Consider the following 24,498-nt stretch of genomic DNA (forward strand, 5'->3'; position numbering starts at 1 on the left):
AATTAGATCACGATTTGCATGATTAATATACGATTATGTAAATCATCACTCAAGCTATCTACACACCAAAAATCATGACGATTCGTCCTGAGCTATTCAAAATCAGCTCCTGCAGTTCAAATAAGGGGCCCAAACCTACATGACTTACTGTCCCTCACAAGATACATCTACCACTCAAAAATCATGACCACAGCATGTCTAGAACACGAGATATCAAACCCGAAAGTTTCACTGCAGTATCATAGCAAACCGCTAGGGGGCCAAAATTAAATCATCTCGAGGTCTCAAGAAGAGCTACTCACAACCCCTGCAGGACCATAGCAAGCCGCTAGGGGGCCAAAATCTACCCATATACCAAATATCATGACAATCCATCCAAGCATTCTTGATTTATCGTGAGACACAGAGACACACGCACCATTGCTGACGAAAACAGATCATAACGACTGCAAAGGAAAGAGACTGTTACAGAAAGCACTTAGTTATCAGGACATGTAGACATAGGCGTACTCACCATCACATCCAAGAAGCTCCACTCGCAGTCGTATGTACTGGGTACCCTGCCAGGACTGGGGGTTTATCCGGACATACTGTGTGGAGACTGGAGTGGACAGTGTCTGTTCTACGATGGTAGGGCCATCACTGTTGCCGTCAAATATCTATATATCATATTTAATAGTTATTGAAACGTATATCCATGAGAAAGTACTGAATCTTGTCTATGTAGATCATGAAGGGCTAAGTACAAAAAAATTGTTATAATTATTTCAACTAATCTGATGAGGTTTGAAACTCGATAAGACAAGAGATTGCAAACCATGACAATGATATAACACGCACACAGACATGGACGTACACACACACAAACACACACAAACACACACACACACAAACACAAACACACACACACACACACACACACACACATACACCCATACAGACACACATAGCCACAACCACACACGCTCATATGCACACACGCACATATGAACATGCAGACGCACACAAATATGAACATGCACATGCAAACACACACACATGGACATACACATGAACACACAACAGACAGAGACTTAGAGACAATAAAGTCACTTTCACTCATTTTTGGGATGAAATAACAATTTGAACACATACCGTGTCATCTTGTCCATCTCCGTAAGTCACCCACGTTGACGCATCATCAGAAAACATGAGTTTGTAAGACTTGGTGTGCCCTCCCCACAGGCCCTGTGTTTGTATACCGGTGAGGACCTTCTGACTACCGAGGTCGATCTGCAGCCACTGGTCTGTGTCCGCTGTGTTTGTCTGCCAAGCCTTGCCGTTGTTCAGACGGCCTCTCCACGCCTCGTACCCGGGTTCCTCAGCGGACGCCGTGATGTGGTCGTCAGGAATGGCGCCACTCTCCATCCCGAACGGTGCAGAGGAGAAGCAGTCGGCGATAACTGAATTATGGGACAAGTTTTTGCAAGTTAGTTACGACGATTCTATGATGTGTGCGTATACTAATATTGAGATGCACAAATCTGAGACTAACTATGCTCCATTTCCCCACAGAACACAGCGTTAACATAAATGTATTAAAACAGACATAAACAGGTAACAATACATAAGAGTCATGTTACAGAAGTGCTGCTGTCGTGCCAAGGAAGTAGCGTTATCTTTATATTATTCAACTAGAGTTCCACGAACATATTATCTTCGCTAAATAATCAAGGCTTATTATGGAAAGTGGTTAATAATTACATGCTTATCACCCCCTGCAAATTTGATCATACGCCATATCGTTTGGAAGTTAGGGGGGGGGGGGCGAATAAGTCCAGTCCAGATAGGGTTTAAGAATCATTTGGTGGTACAGGACTAGTTTATGCGTCTAGTGTGCTGATAAATGTTATAACTGGTCATGAAAGAATATGAGTATGTTGATATTATATGGGCCACAAAGGTTTGATATTGCAGTGTTATATGTTGAAAGTGATGATGAAATGGTACAGTCAATATATATATTTGAATGTAATAAATTTTTATTCCATATCATACACGTTTTGAAAGACATAGATCTAGAACATGTGGCTTTTCCGTACCTGGCAGTGGTGCAATTTTGGTGCAGTGTAGTTTTCAAGCAGAGGAGTGGGTCCGGCTGGTTTTTGACGTGTTTTATGTGTTTTTGTCGGGCTTTATATTTTTCCCCTTTTCGTTATGTCGCCAACCGTGTGTTGGACAAAAATGCCTAAACTGAAGACGTTAAAAATAGCCAGACCCACTCCTCCGCTTGGAGAGTAGTGCCCCATCTGTTGTTTATATGACCTACTTTTGCAAGGCCATCTGTTTATATGACCATTGTTTATGGGGACACTGTCACATGTTTGAGAGTCCCATTATGAAATACAGTAGATTTACAAACTTTCTTTACTAATGCAAATTAGCACCTGGTTTGCATAATTCGTCTCTGATTATGTAAAGCACCATCTGAGCTATCTAAATACCAAACATCACGACGATCTGTCGACCTTTTCTCAAGCAGACTTCCAAACCCGGGGGTAAATTATATACTTGCTTTATAGATTTTCGGAAGGCTTTTGATTCAATTTGGCGAAATGGATTATTTTATAAACTTTTGTCTTCAGGGATAGGGGGGAACTTCTTTAGGATAATAAAATCAATGTATCATAACATAGAATATTGTGTCAAAACCCCACATGGTCTGTCACCCTACTTTCAGTCTCTTTGCGGGGTGCGACAGGGTTGTAATCTGAGTCCTCTCCTATTCAACCTATTCATCAATGATTTTCCATCTCTACTAGATCCAACATCCTGCGATCCATTGATACTAAAAGATATTAATATAAATAGCATATTTTGGGCCGACGACCTTGTCCTTGTATCAAAATCTGAAGCAGGCCTAAAAGAGTGTCTGAGGACACTGGACCAATTTTGTTCCCTATGGAAATTATCAATCAATAAGAACAAGACAAAAGTAATGATTTTCTCAAAAAATGGACGGACAGCCGATTATAAGCATTCTCGTTTCAAATCTCAAGGTCAAGCTTTAGAGATAGCTAAATTTTACACATACTTAGGAGTGGACATTACACCGTCAGGATCTTTTAGTCGTGCCATTAAACAGTTAAGACTGAAAGCTCTACGTGCCTCTTTTAGATTAAAATCATTATTATCATCAAACTCAAATCCGTCCATCTCCCTAGCTATTGATCTGTTTAACAGTTTGGTGAAACCTATTCTGCTTTATTGCAGTGAACTTACTGGAATAAATATACAATGTAGAGACCTAATTTTCAAAGGAATTAAGGAATATCCCAATGAAAAGATCAGAACATCAATAGATACAATCCTCAGCCCGATATTGGGGTCGGATGTTGGTTTACTGAGAGTTAGTCGCTTAGGAAAGATATCAGACCCCACGTCTACAGTTACTCGCCCTGTTGTTGTTCGATTCAAGAAGTATAGTGATAAACTGAACGTGATTTACCAGTCAGATACTTTGTTAAGGAACCAGAATGTCACGCTATCAACCAAAAATTCCTGACTTGGAATATGTACTTTTGAATTTTTGCAAAATTATACTACGTGTTCCAAAAAGTTCTATAAATGCCGCCGTAAGGGGTGAATTGGGAGTATTCCCGTTGTTCATTGACAGTCAAACACAGTTGATTAAATACTGGCTAAGATTGAAAAATTCACCTAATGACAAGATTGTTAAAAAAGCATACGACACTTCAGTCGAAGAAGAACATGACTGGGCTACTCACTTTCAAGATATATTATGTAGACATGGGTTCCAAAATGTTTGGCTTAACCCCGCAGTTAATGCCAATTATTTTGGAATTATATTCAAAGAACGCCTGAAAGACTCATTTCTTTCTGGCTGGAGGGAACAACTTAGACATTCCAGTAAACTACACGCATATTCTAAAATCAAAAAACACTTTGGCATGGAAACATATCTCACATCAATTCATAATAAACTGTTTGCAAATAGCATAACAAAGCTGAGAATCAGTGCACATTGCTTAGAAGTTGAAAAGGGTCGACACCACAACACACCAGCCGCTCAGAGATTGTGTCCCACATGTAATGGAAGTGTTGAGGATGAATTCCACTTTGTAATGAATTGTCCAACTTATAGCAAAGAGAGAGATATGCTTTTACAGACTATTATTACTAAAACAAACTTCACCCTATCTGGTACACAGAGCGATATTTTCTATGTACTGTTGTCATGTCCGACTCCTATAATCTTGTACATAGGTCAATTTCTCCATAAATCATTCGAAAAGCGAGACAGAATTACCCATACATGATTATATATTGTAACAAATACACTGGTTTCGAAAATATTTTGTACTTAGAATTGTAGGATAGATTAGCCTTGTAGTATTGTTGATTTCATGCCATACATTGTACCATGTACGATTGTTGAGCAATAAAGTTCACTTCACTTCACAGTTATTCATGTCCGAAGGTCAAAACAAAAACACGCACTGCAGTTCCAAACAAGCCGAAGACATAATCTTCTTGGCGAAAATAATCACACAGAATTGATCCTTTATATATGAAAATACAGCACTAGATCGCCAGTATGGCTAAGTGTTGAGTGATAAAACCCTTGAAACATCATTTGTTACCCCCGGAAAGCAGCTTCATCTCAAGCGGGGCACTGTTTTGGGTCGTGTTTGCGTGTTCGCACCGACAATCAAATAGATTCGTATGGATTTTGGTAATTAGGTAGCTAATGGTCCCCCTAGCAGTATTAACAGGTACTGCAGCATTGCAGGAAGACACCCTCTTATTGAATATAATGTAATATAGTACGTGCGCAGCTGGTCAACCGTGTAGGTGGGGTTGATTAAGGGAGGAATGGTAAGGGAGGGTCACTTACATTTGTAATGGCCAGGACATTGACAAATTAACAAAAAAGTTTTTTGTAATATTTCGTGTTTTATTGGCTCTGTGTTATGCAGTTTCAAAGACAGAATGCCATTCTTCTCGTTTTCGTGATTGGCCGTTCAACTTACCCAACTTCAGACGGTTATGTATGTATGATGATGATAATGATGACTGTTTCATTACTTCATAAAATTATTATACAGCCCTGAGGTAACGCACAGATAACGGGGTAAGCTAAGATTTCAAAATTACATCCAATCAATACCTTCCCCTGAGCAAATAATGGAGTGAACCAAACTTTTAGTCTTACATACAGGTAACGGAGGCACACGCATGTAGGTCTGAAGTTTCTAGCATATATAGAATATTTATACAACTATGTGTGTATCAAAAACTACAATCCATTTTACGTATCCATTGAGACGTGCCTTTCTTATTGTACATCAGCCATTGTATTTTCTAGAAGACAGTTTTAGCTTGTGTACCGAACAAATGGAAGTAGTGCTTTGAGAAGGGTGGAGAATCAAAGGTAAACATCTAGTCACGGAAAGGGAACACGTGATATGGGATAATATGCTGAAGGCGGTGATGGTAAATATGGTTTACTCTAGAGTATGGGGGGATAAGAGCAGCCAAAATTACAGGCGACGTCATATCTTGTTCTTAAAGATGTCAGGCCTTTGTCTGTGAAAGTCATCTCTCTCCAGCTAATGCGCTAGACAACCCTTCGCAGCCTTAAGTAAAGTCCCGGTTACACATAGCCGGACATGGCTCTCGAACGCTAGCCGACTCAGGTCGGCGGACGTTCGGGAGCAGTCTGACCATGCAGTTTTTTTGGCGCCGATCATGAGCCGAACACGTCCGAACAATCTCCTAACTAGTAAATGACTGAGCCCCGAATGCTTTCTAACCTACTCCCAACCATCCCGACCTCTAGCTGAATCTCTCCTGACTAATTCCCGACCGGTTGCTAACCCTCTCACGAATTGAAATGGACATATTCAGCGACTTTCAAAAGAGGGGTCACTTTCATATTTAATCAAAATAATCCATTCTTCTTTGTTGTTAACATCACCAAGAGATCGAATTCGGATCATGGTTAGCATACGGCTTTTAGCTTTCTTTTCTGTTTTTGGAAAAAGATAATATTGCGGCGTTCATGATTGTACACTAATGTTTGCTCCGCATACCCGGTAAACCACCTTTTGGCGTAGCTGACCAGTTTTGTACTTTAAGCTGCGTTAGACCAGATAGATAAGTTTGAACCAATTATATCGGAAAGGGCCAATACTCTTTTCGTAACACCGTCATCACGCGGCGATTGAATGAAAACGAGGCCATTTTGGCAAACATTAGACCGATCCTAAATGTCCATCACAATTAGCAGTTCAGCCAATGATTACCTGATAATTAGAGAATCGATCAATGAGGAAGTGCTGCATGACCGTCAAATATCTGCATCTCTATCTTTTTATTTCGCATTTCTACGTTATGACGGAGGAGGGCGTGGACTATGGGATCGATCAACGTGACTCTAAATTGCTGCATCTTTTCTGTGCATCACACAAGTTATGATATTGTTTGTTTTATTTAGATCTTCATTAGTGTATACAATCTTACACTATTCGTCATGGAGTCCGTCTACATTAGATACAATTAAATCAAATACAAAAACAAAACTTACACAATTGTTAAATAATAAATGATATTGATAATTGGATAGCATATTTTAAAACTTAGTGTGATTTGTGAGGAAAACTAAATCTGTAGATCATTTGTGTCCTCGTCTTCATTCTATCATGTCCGCTGCGTGAGAAAGGTGTGTAGTGGGTTCGATTCTTTCATGTGCTAAAGGTGCAGCTCCCATCAAACACGGACCCCAGCTTTTGGTACGTCCCATCTGGAAAGACGTCCCTAACCGAAGCCAGGCAATCAATGTCACTTTTCCCAGGGGCACAATTTGGCTCGGGATTCAAACCCAGAACCTCGGCATTCTAAGTATAACCCCTAACCACAAGAGCACCGTGCCGCCATTATCTATGATATCGTATCAAAGAAATTAAGTAAACGGCACCTTTGGGTTTATTGCCCCTTTAGTGGACTATCTTATCGTTGACAGTCGAAAGATAAGAGGAGGAGCTCACCGGTGTCAACAATCACCAGGATAATCAGTCCCACCATAGTTTTCCGAAAACAGCCAGCCATGTTGACTTCGTCAGAAAGTTCTTCCCAGTCCTAAAATATCGATGTCCGCTTTAAGTCTAGTACCTACTGCGTTGAATATCTTAAGCTAGTTAAACCTGACCACACCTTACACCTACAGGGGCTGTTGACATGATAGCGTCAGTAGTCCTTGAGAATTCAGAGCAATCACCTGATTGGTGGGACGGGATGAACTCATCAGGTGACAGCAGCTCAGTCGTGATGACATTATACCGTTATCTGACAGGTGATTTACACACGTCACTTCAGTATGTAAATGTGGCACGCCCAGAGACAACCTTGTGGTACAGAAGTATGTGGCGTGTGAAACGCAGCGTTTCCTTTCAGAAAACTGATGTTGATAACCGAGTCGGCTCACTGTCCCATCATTACTTCTCACCACTCTTCACCGGAATATTTGAGAACGAGGAAGTCTGCAGATCACGCCATGACACTCAGTGTTGGTGACAGTCTGGTCACTTCCAAATCCGCTTTTCTCGAAGGACAAGAAGAATGGAAATCGCAGCAAATCTCTTCAAGTCAAAGCTGAATTCTAAACATTAACTACATACATGGCCTTGTGCCCCCTCGACAGATCCACATCTACAGGAAGACAGTATTTACCCTTACTAAGCCTAGAACCAATTGGCTGAGACGATTTCTTTTACATTGGGCAAGAAGACTTTGCAATAATTCAGTCTCATAGTTTTACTATAAGTCATGTTATCGACTTCCCTCGAATGATACTGTATTAATTGTTGTTTTAATCTCTGCATTGTTTTTAGGATGTTATACATACGCGTAGAGTAAAACCAACAGCGTATATTCCAGGGTGAGGTAGAACTAAGTGGTTCATCTGCGTATGTTACTTTATAAATAAATGAACAGATCTCTTAACGAACCTTTTATTTATTCAAGCCTTTCTCTTAAAGTTGTAACATAAAAACCTGATGGGTGTTTCACCCCACTTCAAGCAGGTAAATATTTGGTTGCTCCTTTGATTTGATTGTACACCCTGTGTAAATTTGTTTGTGCAGTTTGTTTTGTCATTAGTTACAAAGTGGGTACGCCTATTATACGTTATGGAGCATAATATTAGTCGTGTGCACTTTTACCGTCTATAGAGAACTATTTCATACTTATCCAGATGGGATGAGCTTAAGTTTCCCTTAAGTGCCTGCTGTTCATTAGTTCTTTGCGTTCAAAACGGTTCTGCTATTAGCGTTGTTCATTACGTAAGTTTCATCTCCTTGCTAGGCGAAGGTCGCTCAGAGCACAGACTTACATTCTTGGCACTAAAAGTACAAGAATACTGCATCGTCAATGCCTACACATCAGAGATAAAACGCGCATAACATATGTAACGTAAGTCAGTCCCCCACTTGGAGATGGTACGTGTCTAGGACAATACCCTTCATTAGTCTAGAGCATTATACGGATCGAACGAATTCGATTCTTTCTCCAGTCTTATTACTTGATTGTACGAACTCGGGGCTATTTTGTAACTAGTGATGTATTCAATGATGACAGTTGATGTAGAAACTAACATTAAGGGAACTGAATCTCTGTCTGACTTTCTGTCTGTCTGACTCTCTGTCTGACTTTCTGTCTGTCTGACTTTCTGTCTGTCTGACTCTCTGTCTGACTTTCTGTCTGTCTGACTCTCTGTCTGACTTTCTGTCTGTCTGACTTTCTCTCTGTCTGATTTTCTCTCTGTCTGACTCTCTGTCTAACTCTCTGTCTGCCTGACTCTCTGTCTGTCTGACTCTCTGTCTGACTCTCTGTTTGACTTTCTCTCTGTCTGAATTTCTCTCTGTCTGACTTTCTGTCTGACTCTCTTTCAGTCTGATTCTCTTTCAGTCTGACTCTCTTTCAGTCTGACTCTCTGTCTGTCTGACTCTCTGTCTGTCTGACTCTCTGTCTGTCTGACTCTCTGTCTGTCTGACTCTCTGTCTGTCTGACTCTCTGTCTGACTCTGTTTGTCTGACTATCTGCATGACTCAGTTTGTACAACAATCAGAAGCACCTAATTGCCAATAACGCTTTGATGTATATATTGATATATTTCATAAATTGCATTTTGTAACGTTGGGTAACCTGAATTCGCGGGGTACTTAAATTCGGGATTTTTCGAAAACGGGGTATTTAGGCTTATGTGCTAGATGCAACATAAGTAATACCGCTAGAAATGCAAACCTGCCAGACTTACGTATTCAGAACACTGTCTGAAAAGCTTCGATAAGCATGGATTATAAGGCGACGAGGTCAAAAACTCTCCGTCCCTTATTGGAACAGTCTGAGGACTTCGTGGGAGAATTAAACAACATGGTTGTCGGCTGGTTTATAAGAAAAATGTCACATCCGCAAGACAACTTATTACAATCTCTTTTGCTAACCTGCAACTGGATTCTAAGTGTGATCAATCATCAAAACTCCTCTCTGTTGCTACAACCTACGGCACGTGTATTTTCCCGCCGCCATATTGTTAACCAGAATCCTGTGTCAAGCAGACGACAAAGGTTTGTGAGGAACACTTTTTTGTCTAAATGCTGCGTGTGATAGTGGACTGAGGAAGATATTTTCCTCAAAGTTTGCTCCTAACACAACAAGGAACACATGGACATAGTAGTATTACCATTGCTACGGCATCCAGCTAACTTCCCATGAATAATGTAACGTTACACGTTGCCCGATGATGACGATGGGCCGACTTTGAGTGAAGATCTACCGACTCAACACACGGGTTGTACCCGAACTGGCCTGATGTGTGCGGTACGGCCGTTTTTTCGTGTATTTTTTTTACTTGGACACGTCTATATCCATAGCACTCTCCTCAAGCCAAGGATGGAACGAATAGCTGCTGTATAAAATGTGATTAGCGGTAAGATATTCAAGACGAATCTTCTCTCCCGAATTAATGTGCCCCCCTGTCCGACAGCACCTTTATTGTGCGTGCGGCGGACGGTAGTTTCAAGTTGAAATATTATGGTGTCAGCACGACAAGAGACAAAATCTACCATATATATGATTAGTGCAAAGATAGTACATGATACTGACAAAATTATAGAAAAAAAGGATGGTTTATTGTTCTGCTAGATTGATTTCAGTCAACCATTATCGGAAAAATCCCGAATTTATGTTACCCAACGTTACATAGGTGTTTTCAATTTTATTGTGCATATATTGTGTCTGACTATCAGAGACCATGTAAATATCATCGCAATTCAGGCAAGTTATCTTGTCTGTAAGTTGTGATATTTTGAATAAACAACTGAGAATTGAAATGAATTGACTCTCTGTCTGTCTGACTCTCTGTCTGTCTGACTCTGTCTGACTCTCTGTCTGCCTGACTCTCTGTCTGGCTCTCTCTCTGTCTGACTCTCTTTCAGTCAGATTCTCTGTCTGGCTCCCTGTCTGTCTGACTCTCTGTCTGTCTGATTCTCTGTCTGACACTCTGTCTGTCTGACTCTCTGTCTGCCTGACTCTCTGTCTGTCTGACTCTCTGTCTGTCTGACTCTCTGTCTGTCTGACTCTCTGTCTGTCAGACTCTCTGCCAAAATCTCTGTCTGTCTGACTCTCTGTCTGCCTGACTCTCTGTCTGACTCTCTTTCAGTCTGATTCTCTGTCTGGCTCTCTGTCTGTCTGACTCTCTGTCTGTCTGATTCTCTGTCTGGTTCTCTGTCTGTCTGACTCTCTGTCTGCCTGACTCTCTGTCTGTCTGACTCTCTGTCTGACTCTCTGTCTGTCTGACTCTCTGTCTGTCTGACTCTCTGTCCGACTCTCGGTCTGTCTGACTCTCTGTCTGACTGACTCTCTGTCTGCCTGACTCTCTGTCTGACTGACTCTCTGTCTTACTCTCTTTCTGTCTGATTCTCTGTCTGGCTCTCTGTCTGTCTGACTCTCTGTCTGGCTGATTCTATGTCTGGCTCCCTGTCTGTCTGACTCTCTGTCAGTCTGACTCCCTGTCTGGCAGACTCTCTGTCTGTTTGACTCTCTGCCTGACTCTCTGTCTATCTGACTCTCTGTCTATCTGACTCTCTGTCTGTCTGACTCTCTCTCTGTCTAACTCTCTGTCTGTCTGACTCTCTGTCTGACTCTCTCTCTGTCTGACGCTCTGTCTGACTCTCTGTCTGCCTGACTCTCTGTCTGACTGACTCTCTCTCTGTCTGACGCTCTGTCTGACTCTCTGTCTGCCTGACTCTCTGTCTGACTGACTCTCTGTCAGACTGACTCTCTATCTCTCTGACGCTCTGTCTGGCAGACTCTCTGTCTGTTTGACTCTCAGCCTGACTCTCTGTCTATCTGACTCTCTGTCTGTCTGGCTCTCTGTCTGTCTGACTCTCTGTCTGTCTGACTCTCTTTCTGTCTGACTCTCTGCCTGACTCTCTGTCTATCTGACTCTCTGTCTGTCTGCCTCTATGTCAGACAATCTCTCTGTCAGTCTGACGCTCTGTCTGTCTGACTCTCTGTCTGTCTGACTCTCTCTCTGTCTAACTCTCTGTCTGTCTGACTCTCTGTCTGACTCTCTCTCTGTCTGACGCTCTGTCCGACTCTCTGTCTGCCTGACTCTCTGTCTGCCTGACTCTCTGTCTGTCTGACTCTCTTTCTGACTCTCTGTCCGTCTGACTCTCGGTCTGTCTGACTCTCTCTCTGCCTGACTCTCTGTCTGTCTGACTTTCTGTCTGTCTGACTTTCTGTCTGTCTGTCTGACTCTCTGTCTGACTCTCTATCTGACTCTATGTCTGTCTGACTCTCTGTCTGACACTCTGCCTGACTCTCTGTCAGCCTGACTATCGGTCTGACTCTTTGTCTGCCTGACTCTCTGTCTGACTCTCTTTCTGTCTGATTCTCTGTCTGGCTCTCTGTCTGTCTGAATCTCTGTCGGTCTGATTCTCTGTCTGGTTATCTGTCTGTCTGAAGCTCTTTCTGCCTGACTCTCTGTCAGACTGACTCTCTGTCTGTCTGATTCTCTGTCTAACTCTCTGTCTGTCTGACTCTCTGTCTGTCTGACTCTCTGTCCGACTCTCTGTCTGTCTGACTCTCTGTCTGACTCTCTCACTGTCTGTTTCTCTGTCTGGCTCTCTGTCTGTCTGTCTGATTCTCTGTCTATCTGATTCTATGTCTGGCTCTCTGTCTGTCTGACTCCTTGTCTGCCTGACTCTCTGTCTGTTTGACTCTCTGTCTGCCTCTCTGTCTGTCTGACTCTCTGTCTGTCTGACTCTATGTCCGACTCTTGGTCTGTCTGCCTCTCTGTCTGCCTGACTCTCTGTCTGACTGACTCTCTGTCTGTCTGACTCTCTGTCTGACACTCTGCCTGACTCTCTGTCAGCCTGACTATCGGTCTGACTCTTTGTCTGCCTGACTCTCTGTCTGACTCTCTTTCTGTCTGATTCTCTGTCTGGCTCTCTGTCTGTCTGAATCTCTGTCGGTCTGATTCTCTGTCTGGTTATCTGTCTGTCTGAAGCTCTTTCTGCCTGACTCTCTGTCAGACTGACTCTCTGTCTGTCTGATTCTCTGTCTAACTCTCTGTCTGTCTGACTCTCTGTCTGTCTGACTCTCTGTCTGATTCTATGTCTCGCTCTCTGTTTGTCTGACTCTCTGTCTGCCTGACTCCCTGTCTGGAAAGACTCTCTCTCTGTCTGACTCTCTGCCTGACTCTCTGTCTATCTGACTCTCTGTCTGTCCGACTCTCTGTCAGACTGACTCTCTGTCTGTCTGACGCTTTGTCTGTCTAACTCTCTGTCTGCCTGACTCTCTCTCTTCCTGACTCTCTGTCAGACTGACTCTCTGTCTGTTTGACTCTCTGTCTGACTCTCTGTCTGTCTGTCTCTCTGTCTGTCTGACTGACTCTCTGTCCAACTCTCTGTCTGTCTGACTCTCTGTCAGACTGACTCTCTGTCTGACTGACTCTCTGTCTGACTCTCTGTCTGATTCTCTGTCTGGGTCTCTGTCTGTCTGACTCTCTGTCTATCTGATTCTATGTCTGGCTTTCTGTCTGTCTAACTCTCTGTGTGCCTGACTCCATGCCAGACTGACTCTCTGTCTGTCTGACTCTCTGTCTGACTCTATGTCTGTCTGACTCTCTGTCTGTCTGACTCTCTGTCCGACTCTCTGTCTGTCTAACTCTCTGTCTGCCTGACTCTCTGTCGGACTGACTCTCTGTCTGACTCTCGTTCTGTCTGATTCTCTGTCTGGCTCTCTGTCTGTCTGACTCTCTGTCTGGCTGATTCTATGTCTTGCTCTCTGTCTGCCTGACTCCCTGTCTGTCTGACTCCCTGTCTGATAGACTCTCTGTCTGTCTGACTCTCTGCCTGACACTCTGTCTATCTGACTCTCTGTCTGTCTGCCTCTCTGTCAGACTGACTCTCTGTCTGTCTGACGATCTGTATGTCTGACTCTCTGTCTGTCTGACTCTCTCTCTGTCTGACTCTCTGTCTGTCTGACTCTCTGTCTGACTCTATGTCCGTCTGACTCTCGGTCTGTCTGACTCTCTGTCCGTCTGACTCTCTGTCTGTCTGACTCTCTGTTTGTCTGACTCTCTGTCTGTCTGTCTGACACTCTGTCTGTCTGATACTCTGTCTTACTCTCTGCCTGCCTCGATCTATGTCTGTCTGTCTGATTCTCTGTCTATCTGATTCTATGTCTGGCTCTCTGTCTGTCTGACTCCTTGTCTGCCTGACTCTCTGTCTGTCTGACTCTCTGTCTGCCTATCTGTCTGTCTGACTCTCTGTCTGTCTGACTCTATGTCCGACTCTTGGTCTGTCTGCCTCTCTGTCTGCCTGACTCTCTGTCTGTCTGACTCTCTGTCTGACACTCTGCCTGACTCTCTGTCAGCCTGACTATCGGTCTGACTCTTTGTCTGCCTGACTCTCTGTCTGACTCTCTTTCTGTCTGATTCTCTGTCTGGCTCTCTGTCTGTCTGAATCTCTGTCGGTCTGATTCTCTGTCTGGTTATCTGTCTGTCTGAAGCTCTTTCTGCCTGACTCTCTGTCAGACTGACTCTCTGTCTGTCTGATTCTATGTCTAACTCTCTGTCTGTCTGACTCTCTGTCTGTCTGACTCTCTGTCTGATTCTATGTCTCGCTCTCTGTTTGTCTGACTCTCTGTCTGCCTGACTCCCTGTCTGGAAAGACTCTCTCTCTGTCTGACTCTCTGCCTGACTCTCTGTCTATCTGACTCTCTGTCTGTCCGACTCTCTGTCAGACTGACTCTCTGTCTGTCTGACGCTTTGTCTGTCTAACTCTCTGTCTGCCTGACTCTCTCTCTGCCTGACTCTCTGTCAGACTGACTCTCTGTCTGTTTGACTCTCTGTCTGACTCTCTGTCTGTCTGTCTCTCTGTCTGTCTGACTGACTCTCTGTCCAACTCTCTGTCTGTCTGACTCTCTGTCAGACTGACTCTCTGTCTGACTGACTCTCTGTCTGACTCTCTGTCTGATTCTCTGTCTGGGTCTCTGTCTGTCTGACTCTCTGTCTATCTGATTCTATGTCTGGCTTTCTGTCTGTCTAACTCTCTGTGTGCCTGACTCCATGCCAGACTGACTCTCTGTCTGTCTGACTCTCTGTCTGACTCTATGTCTGTCTGACTCTCTGTCTGTCTGACTCTCTGTCCGACTCTCTGTCTGTCTAACTCTCTGTCTGCCAGACTCTCTGTCGGACTGACTCTCTGTCTGACTCTCGTTCTGTCTGATTCTCTGTCTGGCTCTCTGCCTGTCTGACTCTCTGTCTGGCTGATTCTATGTCTTGCTCTCTGTCTGCCTGACTCCCTGTCTGGCTGACTCCCTGTCTGATAGACTCTCTGTCTGTCTGACTCTCTGCCTGACACTCTGTCTATCTGACTCTCTGTCTGTCTGCCTCTCTGTCAGACTGACTCTCTGTCTGTCTGACGATCTGTATGTCTGACTCTCTGTCTGTCTGACTCTCTCTCTGTCTGACTCTCTGTCTGTCTGACTCTCTGTCTGACTCTATGTCCGTCTGACTCTCGGTCTGTCTGACTCTCTGTCCGTCTGACTCTCTGTCTGTCTGACTCTCTGTTTGTCTGACTCTCTGTCTGTCTGTCTGACACTCTGTCTGTCTGATACTCTGTCTTACTCTCTGCCTGCCTCGATCTATGTCTGTCTGACTCTCTGTCTGACTCTCAGTCTGCCTGCTTGCCTCTCTGTCTGTTTGACTCTCTGTCTGACTTTCTGTCTGTCTTTCTGTCTGTCTGACTCTCTGTCTGACTCTATGTCTGACTCTATGTCTGTCTGACTCTCTGTCTGACACTCTGTCTGACTCTTTGTCAGCCTGACTATCGGTCTGACTCTTTCTCTGCCTGACTTCCTGTCTGACTCTCTGTCTGTCTGTCTGATTCCCTGTCTGACTCTCTGTCTGACTGACTCTCTGTCTGTCTGACTCTCTTTCTGACTCTCTGTCCGTCTGACTCTCGGTCTGTCTGACTCTCTCTCTGCCTGACTCTCTGTCTGTCTGACTTTCTGTCTGTCTGACTTTCTGTCTGTCTGTCTGACTCTCTGTCTGACTCTCTGTCTGACTCTATGTCTGTCTGACTCTCTGTCTGACACTCTGCCTGACTCTCTGTCAGCCTGACTATCGGTCTGACTCTTTGTCTGCCTGACTCTCTGTCTGACTCTCTTTCTGTCTGATTCTCTGTCTGGCTCTCTGTCTGTCTGAATCTCTGTCGGTCTGATTCTCTGTCTGGTTATCTGTCTGTCTGAAGCTCTTTCTGCCTGACTCTCTGTCAGACTGACTCTCTGTCTGTCTGATTCTCTGTCTAACTCTCTGTCTGTCTGACTCTCTGTCTGTCTGACTCTCTGTCCGACTCTCTGTCTGTCTGACTCTCTGTCTGACTCTCTCACTGTCTGTTTCTCTGTCTGGCTCTCTGTCTGTCTGTCTGATTCTCTGTCTATCTGATTCTATGTCTGGCTCTCTGTCTGTCTGACTCCTTGTCTGCCTGACTCTCTGTCTGTCTGCCTCTCTGTCTGCCTCTCTGTCTGTCTGACTCTCTGTCTGTCTGACTCTATGTCCGACTCTTGGTCTGTCTGCCTCTCTGTCTGCCTGACTCTCTGTCTGACTGACTCTCTGTCTGTCTGACTCTCTGTCTGACACTCTGCCTGACTCTCTGTCAGCCTGACTATCGGTCTGACTCTTTGTCTGCCTGACTCTCTGTCTGACTCTCTTTCTGTCTGATTCTCTGTCTGGCTCTCTGTCTGTCTGAATCTCTGTCGGTCTGATTCTCTGTCTGGTTATCTGTCTGTCTGAAGCTCTTTCTGCCTGACTCTCTGTCAGACTGACTCTCTGTCTGTCTGATTCTCTGTCTAACTCTCTGTCTGTCTGACTCTCTGTCTGTCTGACTCTCTGTCTGATTCTATGTCTCGCTCTCTGTTTGTCTGACTCTCTGTCTGCCTGACTCCCTGTCTGGAAAGACTCTCTCTCTGTCTGACTCTCTGCCTGACTCTCTGTCTATCTGACTCTCTGTCTGTCCGACTCTCTGTCAGACTGACTCTCTGTCTGTCTGACGCTTTGTCTGTCTAACTCTCTGTCTGCCTGACTCTCTCTCTTCCTGACTCTCTGTCAGACTGACTCTCTGTCTGTTTGACTCTGTGTCTGACTCTCTGTCTGTCTGTCTCTCTGTCTGTCTGACTGACTCTCTGTCCAACTCTCTGTCTGTCTGACTCTCTGTCAGACTGACTCTCTGTCTGACTGACTCTCTGTCTGACTCTCTGTCTGATTGTCTGTCTGGGTCTCTGTCTGTCTGACTCTCTGTCTATCTGATTCTATGTCTGGCTTTCTGTCTGTCTAACTCTCTGTGTGCCTGACTCCATGCCAGACTGACTCTCTGTCTGTCTGACTCTCTGTCTGACTCTATGTCTGTCTGACTCTCTGTCTGTCTGACTCTCTGTCCGACTCTCTGTCTGTCTAACTCTCTGTCTGCCTGACTCTCTGTCGGACTGACTCTCTGTCTGACTCTCGTTCTGTCTGATTCTCTGTCTGGCTCTCTGTCTGTCTGACTCTCTGTCTGGCTGATTCTATGTCTTGCTCTCTGTCTGCCTGACTCCCTGTCTGGCTGACTCCCTGTCTGATAGACTCTCTGTCTGTCTGACTCTCTGCCTGACACTCTGTCTATCTGACTCTCTGTCTGTCTGCCTCTCTGTCAGACTGACTCTCTGTCTGTCTGACGATCTGTATGTCTGACTCTCTGTCTGTCTGACTCTCTCTCTGTCTGACTCTCTGTCTGTCTGAATCTCTGTCTGACTCTATGTCCGTCTGACTCTCGGTCTGTCTGACTCTCTGTCCGTCTGACTCTCTGTCTGTCTGACTCTCTGTTTGTCTGACTCTCTGTCTGTCTGTCTGACACTCTGTCTGTCTGATACTCTGTCTTACTCTCTGCCTGCCTCGATCTATGTCTGTCTGTCTGATTCTCTGTCTATCTGATTCTATGTCTGGCTCTCTGTCTGTCTGACTCCTTGTCTTCCTGACTCTCTGTCTGTCTGACTCTCTGTCTGCCTATCTGTCTGTCTGACTCTCTGTCTGTCTGACTCTATGTCCGACTCTTGGTCTGTCTGCCTCTCTGTCTGCCTGACTCTCTGTCTGTCTGACTCTCTGTCTGACACTCTGCCTGACTCTCTGTCAGCCTGACTATCGGTCTGACTCTTTGTCTGCCTGACTCTCTGTCTGACTCTCTTTCTGTCTGATTCTCTGTCTGGCTCTCTGTCTGTCTGAATCTCTGTCGGTCTGATTCTCTGTCTGGTTATCTGTCTGTCTGAAGCTCTTTCTGCCTGACTCTCTGTCAGACTGACTCTCTGTCTGTCTGATTCTCTGTCTAACTCTCTGTCTGTCTGACTCTCTGTCTGTCTGACTCTCTGTCTGATTCTATGTCTCGCTCTCTGTTTGTCTGACTCTCTGTCTGCCTGACTCCCTGTCTGGAAAGACTCTCTCTCTGTCTGACTCTCTGCCTGACTCTCTGTCTATCTGACTCTCTGTCTGTCCGACTCTCTGTCAGACTGACTCTCTGTCTGTCTGACGCTTTGTCTGTCTAACTCTCTGTCTGCCTGACTCTCTCTCTGCCTGACTCTCTGTCAGACTGACTCTCTGTCTGTTTGACTCTCTGTCTGACTCTCTGTCTGTCTGTCTCTCTGTCTGTCTGACTGACTCTCTGTCCAACTCTCTGTCTGTCTGACTCTCTGTCAGACTGACTCTCTGTCTGACTGACTCTCTGTCTGACTCTCTGTCTGATTCTCTGTCTGGGTCTCTGTCTGTCTGACTCTCTGTCTATCTGATTCTATGTCTGGCTTTCTGTCTGTCTAACTCTCTGTGTGCCTGACTCCATGCCAGACTGACTCTCTGTCTGTCTGACTCTCTGTCTGACTCTATGTCTGTCTGACTCTCTGTCTGTCTGACTCTCTGTCCGACTCTCTGTCTGTCTAACTCTCTGTCTGCCTGACTCTCTGTCGGACTGACTCTCTGTCTGACTCTCGTTCTGTCTGATTCTCTGTCTGGCTCTCTGCCTGTCTGACTCTCTGTCTGGCTGATTCTATGTCTTGCTCTCTGTCTGCCTGACTCCCTGTCTGGCTGACTCCCTGTCTGATAGACTCTCTGTCTGTCTGACTCTCTGCCTGACACTCTGTCTATCTGACTCTCTGTCTGTCTGCCTCTCTGTCAGACTGACTCTCTGTCTGTCTGACGATCTGTATGTCTGACTCTCTGTCTGTCTGACTCTCTCTCTGTCTGACTCTCTGTCTGTCTGACTCTCTGTCTGACTCTATGTCCGTCTGACTCTCGGTCTGTCTGACTCTCTGTCCGTCTGACTCTCTGTCTGTCTGACTCTCTGTTTGTCTGACTCTCTGTCTGTCTGTCTGACACTCTGTCTGTCTGATACTCTGTCTTACTCTCTGCCTGCCTCGATCTATGTCTGTCTGACTCTCTGTCTGACTCTCAGTCTGCCTGCTTGCCTCTCTGTCTGTTTGACTCTCTGTCTGACTCTCTGTCTGTCTTTCTGTCTGTCTGACTCTCTGTCTGACTCTATGTCTGACTCTATGTCTGTCTGACTCTCTGTCTGACACTCTGTCTGACTCTTTGTCAGCCTGACTATCGGTCTGACTCTTTCTCTGCCTGACTTCCTGTCTGACTATCTGTCTGTCTGTCTGATTCCCTGTCTGACTCTCTGTCTGTCTGACTCTCTGTCTGACTCTCTGTCTGTCTGACTCTCTGTCTGTCTGACTCATTGTCTGCCTTACTCTCTGTCTGCCTTACTCTCTGTCTGCCTGACTCTTTGTCTGCCTGACTCTCTGTCTGTCTGTCTGACTCTCTGTCAGTCTGACTCTCTGTCCGACTCTCTGTCTGTCTAACTCTCTGTCTGCCTGACTCTCTGTCGGACTGACTCTCTGTCTGACTCTCGTTCTGTCTGATTCTCTGTCTGGCTCTCTGTCTGTCTGACTCTCTGTCTGTCTGACTCATTGTCTGCCTTACTCTCTGTCTGCCTTACTCTCTGTCTGCCTGACTCTCTGTCTGCCTGACTCTCTGTCTGACTGACTCTCTGTCTGACTCTCTTTCTGTCTGATTCTCTGTCTGGCTCTCTGTCTGTCTGACTCTCTGTCTGGCTGATTCTATGTCTGGCTCTCTGTCTGTCTGACTCTCTGTCTGCCTGACTCCCTGTCTGGAAAGACTCTCTGTCAGACTGACTCTCTGTCTGTCTGACTCTCTGTCTGTCTGACTCTCTGTCTGACTCTCTGTCTGTCTGACTCTCTGTCTGTCTTACACTCTGTCCGACTCTCTGTCTGTCTAACTCTCTGTCTGCCTGACTCTCTGTCGGACTGACTCTCTGTCTGTCTGACTCTCTGCCTGACTCTCTGTCTGTCTGACTCTCTGTTTGCCTGACTCCCTGTCAGACTGACTCTCTGTCTGTCTGACTCTCTGTCCGTCTGACTCTCTGTCTGACTCTCTGTCTGTCTGACTCTCTGTCTGTCTGACACTCTGACCGACTCTCTGTCTGTCTAACTCTCTGTCTGCCTGACTCTCTGTCGGACTGACTCTCTGTCTGACTCTCGCTCTGTCTGATTCTCTGTCTGACTCTCTGTCTGTCTGACTCTCTGTCTGGCTGATTCTATGTCTTGCTCTCTGTCTGGCTGACTCACTGTCTGGCTGACTCCCTGTCTGAAAGACTCTATGTCTGTCTGACTCTCTGCCTGACTCTCTGTCTATCTGACTCTCTGTCTGTCTGCCTCTCTGTCAGACTGACTCTCTGTCTGTCTGACGATCTGTCTGTCTGACTCTCTGTCTGTCTGACTCTCTCTCTGTCTGACTCTCTGTCTGTCTGACTCTCTGTCTGACTCTCTGTCCGTCTGACTCTCCGTCTGTCTGACTCTCTGTCCGTCTAACTCTCTGTCTGTCTGACTCTCTGTCTGTCTGACTCTCTGTCTGTCTGTCTGACACTCTGTCTGTCCGATACTCTGTCTTACTCTCTGTCTGCCTCGATCTATGTCTGTCTGACTCTCTGTCTGACTCTCTGTCTGCCTGCTTGCCTCTCTGTCTGTCTGACTCTCTGTCTGACTCTCTGTCTGACTCTCTGTCTGTCTTTCTGTCTGCCTGACTCTCTGTCTGACTCTCTGTCTGACTCTATGTCTGTATGACTCTCTGTCTGACACTCTGTCTGACTCTTTGTCAGCCTGACTATCGGTCTGACTCTTTCTCTGCCTGACTTCCTGTCTGACTCTCTGTTTGTCTGTCTGATTCCCTGTCTGACTCTCTGTCTGTCTGACTCTCTGTCTGACTCTCTGTCTGTCTGACTCTCTGTCTGTCTGACTCATTGTCTGTCTGACTCTCTGTCTGCCTTACTCTCTGTCTGCCTGACTCTCTGTCTGCCTGACTCTCTGTCTGACTGACTCTCTGTCTGACTCTCTTTCTGTCTGATTCTCTGTCTGGCTCTCTGTCTGTCTGACTCTCTGCCTGACTCTCTATCTGTCTGACTCTCTGTCTGTCTGACTCTCTGTCTGTCTGACACTCTGTCCGACTCTCTGTCTGTCTAACTCTCTGTCTGCCTGACTCTCTGTCGCACTGACTCTCTGTCTGACTCTCTGTCTGTCTGACTCTCTGTCTGTCTGACTCTCTGTCAGACTGACTCTCTGTCTGTCTGACTCTCTGCCTGACTCTCTGTCTGTCTGACTCTCTCTCTGCCTGTCTCTCTGACTATCTGTTTGACTCTCTCTCTGTCTGACGCTCTGTCTGACTCTCCTTCTGCCTGACTCTCTGTCTGACTGACTCTCTGTCTGACTGACTCTTTGTCTGTCTGACTCTCTGTCTGACTCCCTGTCCGTCTGACTCTCGGTCCGTCTGACTCTTTGTCTGTCTGACTCTCTGTCTGTCTGACTCTCTGTCTGTCTCTATGTCTTGTTTGTTTGTTTGTTTGTTTGAACTTTGTTTATTCATGAAGCTCAAATCGGCACGCAGGCCGCTTTTCATTGAGGTCATGAGGGAAGAGGTAAGGGTCTGACACTCTGTCTGTCTGACACTCTGTCTGACTCTCTGTCTGCCTGACACTCTGTCTGCCTGACTCTATGTGTGACTCTTTGTCTATCTGACTCTCTGCCTGACTCTCTGTCTATCTGACTCTCTGTCTGTCTGACTCTCTGTCAGACTGACTCTCTGTCTGTCTGACGCTTTGTCTGTCTGACTCTCTGTCTGTCTGACTCTCTCTCTGTCTAACTCTCTGTCTGTCTAACTCTCTGTCTGTCTGACTCTCTCTCTGTCTGACGCCCTGTCTGACTCTCTGTCTGCCTGACTCTCTGTCTGACTGACTCTCTGTCTGTCTGACTATTTTTCTGACTCTCTGTCCGTCTGACTCTCGGTCTGTCTGACTCTCTGTCTGCCTGACTCTCTGTCTGTCTGACTTTCTGTCTGTCTGTCTGATTCTCTGTCTGTCTGACTCTCTGTCTGACTCTCGGTCTGACTCTATGTCTGTCTGACTCTCTGTCTGACACTCTGCCTGACTCTCTGTCAGCCTGACTATCGGTCTGACTCTTTGTCTGCCTGACTCTCTGTCTGACTCTCTTTTTGTCTGATTCTCTGTCTGGCTCTCTGTCTGCCTGACTCTCTGTCTGTCTGTCTGACTCTCTGTCAGTCTGACTCTCTGTCCGACTCTCTGTCTGTCTAACTCTCTGTCTGCCTGACTCTCTGTCGGACTGACTCTCTGTCTGACTCTCGTTCTGTCTGATTCTCTGTCTGGCTCTCTGTCTGTCTGACTCTCTGTCTGTCTGACTCATTGTCTGCCTTACTCTCTGTCTGCCTTACTCTCTGTCTGCCTGACTCTCTGTCTGCCTGACTCTCTGTCTGACTGACTCTCTGTCTGACTCTCTTTCTGTCTGATTCTCTGTCTGGCTCTCTGTCTGTCTGACTCTCTGTCTGGCTGATTCTATGTCTGGCTCTCTGTCTGTCTGACTCTCTGTCTGCCTGACTCCCTGTCTGGAAAGACTCTCTGTCAGACTGACTCTCTGTCTGTCTGACTCTCTGTCTGTCTGACTCTCTGTCTGACTCTCTGTCTGTCTGACTCTCTGTCTGTCTTACACTCTGTCCGACTCTCTGTCTGTCTAACTCTCTGTCTGCCTGACTCTCTGTCGGACTGACTCTCTGTCTGTCTGACTCTCTGCCTGACTCTCTGTCTGTCTGACTCTCTGTTTGCCTGACTCCCTGTCAGACTGACTCTCTGTCTGTCTGACTCTCTGTCCGTCTGACTCTCTGTCTGACTCTCTGTCTGTCTGACTCTCTGTCTGTCTGACACTCTGACCGACTCTCTGTCTGTCTAACTCTCTGTCTGCCTGACTCTCTGTCGGACTGACTCTCTGTCTGACTCTCGCTCTGTCTGATTCTCTGTCTGACTCTCTGTCTGTCTGACTCTCTGTCTGGCTGATTCTATGTCTTGCTCTCTGTCTGGCTGACTCCCTGTCTGGCTGACTCCCTGTCTGAAAGACTCTCTGTCTGTCTGACTCTCTGCCTGACTCTCTGTCTATCTGACTCTCTGTCTGTCTGCCTCTCTGTCAGACTGACTCTCTGTCTGTCTGACGATCTGTCTGTCTGACTCTCTGTCTGTCTGACTCTCTCTCTGTCTGACTCTCTGTCTGTCTGACTCTCTGTCTGACTCTCTGTCCGTCTGACTCTCCGTCTGTCTGACTCTCTGTCCGTCTGACTCTCTGTCTGTCTGACTCTCTGTCTGTCTGACTCTCTGTCTGTCTGTCTGACACTCTGTCTGTCCGATACTCTGTCTTACTCTCTGTCTGCCTCGATCTATGTCTGTCTGACTCTCTGTCTGACTCTCTGTCTGCCTGCTTGCCTCTCTGTCTGTCTGACTCTCTGTCTGACTCTCTGTCTGTCTTTCTGTCTGCCTGACTCTCTGTCTGACTCTCTGTCTGACTCTATGTCTGTATGACTCTCTGTCTGACACTCTGTCTGACTCTTTGTCAGCCTGACTATCGGTCTGACTCTTTCTCTGCCTGACTTCCTGTCTGACTCTCTGTTTGTCTGTCTGATTCCCTGTCTGACTCTCTGTCTGTCTGACTCTCTGTCTGACTCTCTGTCTGTCTGACTCTCTGTCTGTCTGACTCATTGTCTGTCTGACTCTCTGTCTGCCTTACTCTCTGTCTGCCTGACTCTCTGTCTGCCTGACTCTCTGTCTGACTGACTCTCTGTCTGACTCTCTTTCTGTCTGATTCTCTGTCTGGCTCTCTGTCTGTCTGACTCTCTGTCTGTCTGACTCTCTGCCTGACTCTCTGTCTGTCTGACTCTCTGTCTGTCTGACACTCTGTCCGACTCTCTGTCTGTCTAACTCTCTGTCTGCCTGACTCTCTGTCGCACTGACTCTCTGTCTGACTCTCTGTCTGTCTGACTCTCTGTCTGTCTGACTCTCTGTCAGACTGACTCTCTGTCTGTCTGACTCTCTGCCTGACTCTCTGTCTGTCTGACTCTCTCTCTGCCTGTCTCTCTGACTATCTGTTTGACTCTCTCTCTGTCTGACGCTCTGTCTGACTCTCCTTCTGCCTGACTCTCTGTCTGACTGACTCTCTGTCTGACTGACTCTTTGTCTGTCTGACTCTCTGTCTGACTCCCTGTCCGTCTGACTCTCGGTCCGTCTGACTCTTTGTCTGTCTGACTCTCTGTCTGTCTGACTCTCTGTCTGTCTCTATGTCTTGTTTGTTTGTTTGTTTGAACTTTGTTTATTCATGAAGCTCAAATCGGCACGCAGGCCGCTTTTCATTGAGGTCATGAGGGAAGAGGTAAGGGTCTGACACTCTGTCTGTCTGACACTCTGTCTGACTCTCTGTCTGCCTGACTCTCTGTCTGCCTGACTCTATGTGTGACTCTTTGTCTATCTGACTCTCTGCCTGACTCTCTGTCTATCTGACTCTCTG

General features: G+C 46.0%; 1 protein-coding gene across 1 annotated transcript; it reads right to left on the bottom strand.

Moving 5' to 3' along the window:
• Positions 1 to 485: 485 nt before the first annotated feature.
• On the bottom strand, positions 486 to 1,426 carry LOC136444337 (lactadherin-like). Its single transcript, XM_066441847.1, has 2 exons — positions 1,135 to 1,426; positions 486 to 659 (listed from the first exon to the last, which is right to left on the bottom strand). The coding sequence occupies exons 1-2, from the start codon at positions 1,405 to 1,407 to the stop codon at positions 486 to 488; spliced, it is 447 nt and encodes a 148-aa protein (XP_066297944.1). The 5' UTR covers positions 1,408 to 1,426.
• Positions 1,427 to 24,498: the final 23,072 nt, after the last annotated feature.

The sequence above is a fragment of the Branchiostoma lanceolatum genome, chromosome 11, assembly GCF_035083965.1.
Source record: "Branchiostoma lanceolatum isolate klBraLanc5 chromosome 11, klBraLanc5.hap2, whole genome shotgun sequence".
NCBI classification, from domain to species: Eukaryota; Metazoa; Chordata; class Leptocardii; order Amphioxiformes; family Branchiostomatidae; genus Branchiostoma; species Branchiostoma lanceolatum.

What these genes read in the sequence shown, in the direction of transcription:
- LOC136444337 (XM_066441847.1), bottom strand. Translation starts at nt 1,407, where the DNA reads ATGGAGAGTGGCGCCATTCCTGACGACCACATCACGGCGTCCGCTGAG. An exon ending in GAGATGGACAAGATGACACG is followed by an intron (nt 660 to 1,134) that starts GTATGTGTTCAA and finishes TATGATATATAG; the next exon opens with ATATTTGACGGCAACAGTGA.